The following is a 5,792-nucleotide window of genomic DNA, read 5'->3' on the forward strand; positions in this document are numbered from 1 at the left end:
GATGACACATAAAAATAACTGTCAAACACAGTCATTGTGCTGTGAATACTGAATTCCTCCTGTTGACACAAAGTCCTGGAGAACACAGAACTTAACCGTGAGCTAGTAATGCCTACAAAGCAGTCAACCAGAGTAGGAGAAACTACATCACAATGCACACTACACCAGTAAAAAAAACTCTCTTCTTACAACTAAGAGGGTATAAAATACAGAAGAAGAAGAATGACAAAAACAATGCCCTGATATCTTAAAAGTGGTGTTATCACTTAGAGGTGGAATCCTTCAAAATCCCTACTGGCTGGTCTGTAACACACTGCATCAAATACTAATTTTAAAAGTACTATCAAACCACTTGTGACCAAGAAGCAGCTAACAATAAGCTAACAAAATTCTCAGCTCATCCAAGCAAAACAGTAAAACACAAGATTTTTTTGTAGCATGAACAAGCCTGGTCTCAGATGTCTGTTTGATTAGGTAAAGAAGCTGGCAGTATATTTATACATAGAAAAATTCTTGCCTTACACATTTTAGTAACCATGACTTCAGACTGATTCCTCCAACTCAGTTCTGTTTGTCCTTCTTTGTTAATGCTCCTTTCCCAGGGAAAACCCCTTTCTTTCTATAAACTAACTGCACCACTGAGACTATGAGCCTTGCCATCACAATCTAAATTTCTACCAGGAGCCTCACCAGGTGTGGCACCATCCCCAAACAATCACACAGTAATTTTTCCCCTCTTGGAGAAGCAAACAGAACACGTTTCTTCTCCACTCTTCAATGCATTTATCTGAAACACAATGTAAAATTGTGCAATCAGGCAAGTAGGTAACAGGTCACCCTATGAGGATTTAACAGGAAAGCTAAAAACCAGGAACTTATGACTTGATATGGCATATTAAAATGGAAGCAAGTACAAAAAGGTACTAGAAACATGGGACACCTAGACTTACCAAAGTTGTTTTAACTGAGAGTCCTCACATTGCATTCTTTGGTATCAACAGAGGAATTCTGGAAATGGACAGAATTCATTCACCATCCTGTTTCATGACAGCCATAACTGCCAAGCACCTGAACTCCTCACTATGCCATTCCTTTTTTGCCATTTCATATACAAACAACTTTAGAGGCTTGTGGGCTATTCAACATTTTTGCAAAAAGCATACCACAATAATATGACATAATGCAACTTCTCACAGTGTTCTCCAAGATTTTTATCTAAATATGGTTGAATCATCCTCCTCTTGCACTGTAATCTACTGCCATATCTCGTATCTTTTTATGTAAGCCTTTTTCCCCATGTTTCTCTCCAGCACATTCACTTTGGTACCTAGCCCAGGCAAACTGACAGCTGTGTCTATGACCAATACCGTGTGTATCATATCACTGCATTTCATAATGTCCATTAGATTTTCTGGACAGCATCTAAGACAATTATTTGCTAAACTTGGTAAAGCTAATACCTCAACAAATAATCTCAGGTTTGAAACTGAGGAAATAACTGCTGCTGTTCTCTAGAACCTGTGCAGAGTTCTAATTCCATCAACTGTCCTCAATCCAGCTACAGATTCTGTGAGTTTGGCTCCTTGGTACATCTGGAGAAAGGAGGGAAAAAAATAAAACCTTTTGTTTGTCTTAGAACACCCATCTTAGAAATGTTGAGTCATCACTGAAACTGTTAAAAACAGCCTCCTTTTACAAACATGGTACCAAACAACAGGTTTATTTCAAACTACAAAGTGGTTCAGGACTACAACTTAAAGGATGTTGTTTTATCATGGCACAAGGTGTATTTTAGTCACCCACAGTTAACCCTCTTTTTCTATTAAGTGATAATCAGCCAGGATGTCTATGTGGGTGTAAGAGGTCCTGACGCCCTCTTATATTCTTTCACTCCTTCAAGAGGACACTTTGTAGTAAATTATTTATAAACCATGGTCTCTGGCTTCACCCTCTGCTTCCACTGCAGAAACAGAGATTCTGCTTTGATCAGTTGCCCAAAGTCTTGTGCAGTAATTCTTCACCAAAGCTCAAAAACCTCCAGGCCAGCAGAAAGCCTGCTGCAGCTGGGCGTCTACACTACGTCACTATTGCTGTCACCCCCTTGACCTGCAAACTGGAGTGATCTGAACACTAGAAAAGCAGGTTAGGTCGTAAAGTCATCTAGTAAGGTCTTCTTCAGGAGTGCCTTACATGGGGCTGCATTCTAGAGGAAGTTTCCCTGTGTTACACGCTGGACAAGGGTAAGATGAAATACCTTCTTTCAAACAGACGTACAAGATACACAACCACCTGCAGCGTCGATAAAGCCAAACAGCCACGCCACGGGGAGGGAGGAGACTTCCTTTTATTCACCTGCGGGTACGCCGAGATCGCCCTGCCACTGCTCACCAGGACGCAGGAAGCAGGTACCCGGTGACCCCGCGCAGCACCAGCTCCGGGCCACCGCATACTGTGCTACACCCTGTGGGGCGGGGCGGGCGCCCCGCACGTGTGGTCGCGGTGCGGGACCATGCGGCTGTGCGTCAGGAGCCTCCCCCCGGCGGCGGCACGGCGGCGCTGCGCGGTGCTGCTCGGGTCGCTGCTCCTGGCCGCCGCCCTGGCGCTGCGCGGCGCCACCCGGCCCTGCCCCGCCGGGCACCCGCGCTGCCGGCAGCGCCTGTACCGAGCGCTGGAGCTGCCCCCCGGCAGGAGGATCAACTGCTCGGGGGTGGTCCGCGGGGACGAGCGGGCCATCCAGGAGGCACAGCTCAGCAACCTGGAGGTCGCCAAAAGCAGAGCTACCCTGACACCCGGGCAATACCTGAACATGACCAAGGACTGCAGCGCCTTCAAGGACAGCCGGCGGTTCATCGAATTCCCGCTAAGCCAGGAAGAGGAAGAGTTCCCCATTGCCTACTCCATGGTCATCCATGACAAAATCGAGATGTTCGAGCGGCTCCTGCGGTCCCTCTATGCCCCCCAGAACGTCTACTGCGTCCACATTGACATCAAGTCCCCAGCCGCCTTCCAGGAAGCCGTGCGGGCCATCGTAGCCTGCTTCCCCAACGTCTTTGTGGCGAGCCGCCTGGAAGACGTGGTCTATGCCTCCTGGTCCCGGCTGCAGGCCGACCTCAACTGCATGCAGGACCTGTTGCAGAGCCCCATGCCCTGGCATTACGTCCTCAACACCTGCGGCACCGATTTCCCCATCAAGACTAACGCCGAGATTGTCCGTGCTCTGAAGGTGCTGCAGGGGCGGAACAGCATGGAGTCAGAGAAGCCGTCGGCGCTCAAGCGGGAGCGCTGGCAGTACCACCACGAGGTGGGGCAGGTCATCTCCCGAACAGGCACCGAAAAACTGCCGCCGCCCCACAACTACCGCATGTTCACGGGCAACGCGTACGTCGTGGTCACCCGCGCCTTCGTGCAGCACATCTTCGAGGACCCCGCGGCGCAGCAGTTCCTCGAGTGGGCCAAGGACACCTACAGCCCTGACGAGCACGTCTGGGCCACGCTCAACCGTGTGCCCGGTGTGCCCGGCGCCATGCCCCCGAACGACAAGTTCCAGCTCTCGGACATGAACGCCCTGCCCCGCCTGGTCAAGTGGGAGTACCTAGAGGGCGACACCAGCAAGGGCGCGCCCTACCCGCCCTGCACCGGCCGACACCAGCGCGCCGTCTGTATCTACGGGGTGGGCGACGTGCCATGGATGCTCCAGCAGCACCACCTCTTGGCCAACAAGTTCGACCCCTTGGTGGACGACGCCGCTATCGAATGTCTGGAGGAGCACCTGCGCCACAAGGCCCTCTACGGCCGGGGGCTCTGAGGGGAGCCGCCTCACCTCGCCACCACCTGTCTCCTTCCGCAGGCGCGTACAGCGGCAACGCCTCAGGGGCCGCGCAGGAGGCGGGAACGCCGCGCCGTGAGGCCAGAGGGGCGCGGACGCGTCACCCGCGCTGGCGGAGAGGTCTCCTTACGCGGCGGTCCCCGGAGACCGGGAGCGGCCGAGCGCGGTAACTGACGGTCGGGACGGGCCGAGCACGGACCGGGCGCCCAGGGACCCCGGAGCCGAGGGGCAGGAGGGGTCCCGCACCGAGCCGCACGGTGTCCCGTTCTCCTCACACAGCCTGCGGGCAGGCGGGGCCAGGGCAGGGACCGCGGAGACTCCGGGTCCTGCTACAACCAGAGCTGAAACTAAAATGGTAATTGGTTTTCTACACTGCACCTGCTGCACGGCTGAGCCAAACAGCTGGCAGCTGCTTTTGTACTGCCTTAAAGTCTAGTTCTGTCAGTCCTATTAAAAATCCTTCAATAAACCGAAATAGAGTAAATGGATGGTTCCTTGGTATTGTGTGTCCTGGCCTCTGAGGAGAACAGGTTGTGTTCTAGGCAGAGCCATTAAACCTATTGAATATGCCTGCCCCTGTGTTACGGGTGGAGAAGTGGGGGACAGAGAGGTTGTGTAGGTTATGGTGTGCAAACCAACAGCTTTCCATCATATTCCTCTTCCAAAGAAAGGGACTTTCCTGCAGCAGTTAGTAATGTAATTGCCATATCCAGTGGTGTGTCTGGCCTTTCAGATGAACAAAACAGTCAGATGAACAAAACAGTCATCCAATACATTGTCATTTCTTTAAGTTTCTAGAAGCCTAAAGATTTGTGAACATCTGTATTTCACCTGCATGTATTTTTCCCACCTTCTCATACTAAAGCCAGGCACTTTCCATGGGTCCAACAGCTCTTCACTACCTATTAATGCTGAGGGATTAATTCAGTTGTCTTTGTACTATCAAAACCCCCCTTCTGTCAGCAGACAGCTTTATAAATTCAAGGTCTCTGGTGGGAAACTTGCATTATATAATGATTTATACAAAATAGCACCTGCAGCAATGCTGTAGCATAAGGCGACATTTAGGTGAAGTTATGACTGCAGTCACACAGATACTTAAAGCAACTTTAAATAGGATGAGAAGAGGAAGTAACTGATGTAAAAGGTGTGTTAATGCAGGGGTGTAGACATCTTAAACTTGGTTGGGAAATTCCACTGGAAAAGGTTGCCCAGGGAGGTTGTCAATGCTTCATCCCTGGCAGTGATCAAGGCCAGGTTGGACGAGGCCTTGGGTAATATGGTTTAGAGCGAGGTGTCCCTGCCCATGGCAGGGGGGTTGGAACATGATGATCTTAGGTCCTTTCCAACCCTAACTATTCTATGATTCTATGACTTCACAGCAAAAATAGGCAAAACCTCCAACTGCTGGCAAGAGAAGCTCCCAGGTATTACTTGAGCATTTGTTCATTCAAAAAGAGCAAATGAAGTAATAGGATTGCTGGTCCCAGTGGGAAGCTCTTCCCAACTTCTGTTAACCTAAATGTCTGTAAAGTGAACAGACATTTGCTACAACAGAGATGGAAGCTTTATGCTAACCTGATAGCAACATAGAGAATTTAAAAATGGTTTCAGCAGCAAATTCAACATGAAATAGCAAATATCTCCATGTCCAGTACATTCTTTTAGAACAAACAAAACTCTGCTGACTCAGGGTAAGAATCAAGTCTCCCAACACAGAAAGCTGCATCTAACCACTGCTGCCTAATCTGATTATGCTTCTTGGAGCTCTTTCATTTACTTTATGTTAATACATAGTAGCCCCAAATGGTAAACTACTGCCAGTGGTTCACTGGGGAACTGGAATACATTCAAGTTTCTGGACTAAATGAGGCAGAGCATGATCAGTGTGTTTCTGACTCCGCCAGAGTGCTGTTTTTTTCCACTGGAAAATGGAGCAAAAAGGTGCATGTTCATGGAAAGGGGG

General features: G+C 49.6%; 1 protein-coding gene across 1 annotated transcript; it reads left to right on the forward strand.

The window, feature by feature from the left end:
• Window positions 1-2,354: 2,354 nt before the first annotated feature.
• Window positions 2,355-3,910, forward strand: GCNT3 (glucosaminyl (N-acetyl) transferase 3, mucin type). The gene has a single exon (XM_061347267.1). The coding sequence runs from the start codon at window positions 2,510-2,512 to the stop codon at window positions 3,803-3,805; it is 1,296 nt and encodes a 431-aa protein (XP_061203251.1). The 5' UTR covers window positions 2,355-2,509; the 3' UTR covers window positions 3,806-3,910.
• Window positions 3,911-5,792: the final 1,882 nt, after the last annotated feature.

The sequence above is a fragment of the Neopsephotus bourkii genome, unplaced genomic scaffold, assembly GCF_033783945.1.
Source record: "Neopsephotus bourkii isolate Nb327-2 ecotype Australia unplaced genomic scaffold, CSIRO-AGI_Nbou_v1 NB_318, whole genome shotgun sequence".
NCBI lineage: Eukaryota > Metazoa > Chordata > Aves > Psittaciformes > Psittacidae > Neopsephotus > Neopsephotus bourkii.

Coding starts and splice junctions, on each gene's coding strand:
- GCNT3 (XM_061347267.1), top strand. CDS start 2,510: ATGCGGCTGTGCGTCAGGAGCCTCCCCCCGGCGGCGGCACGGCGGCGC.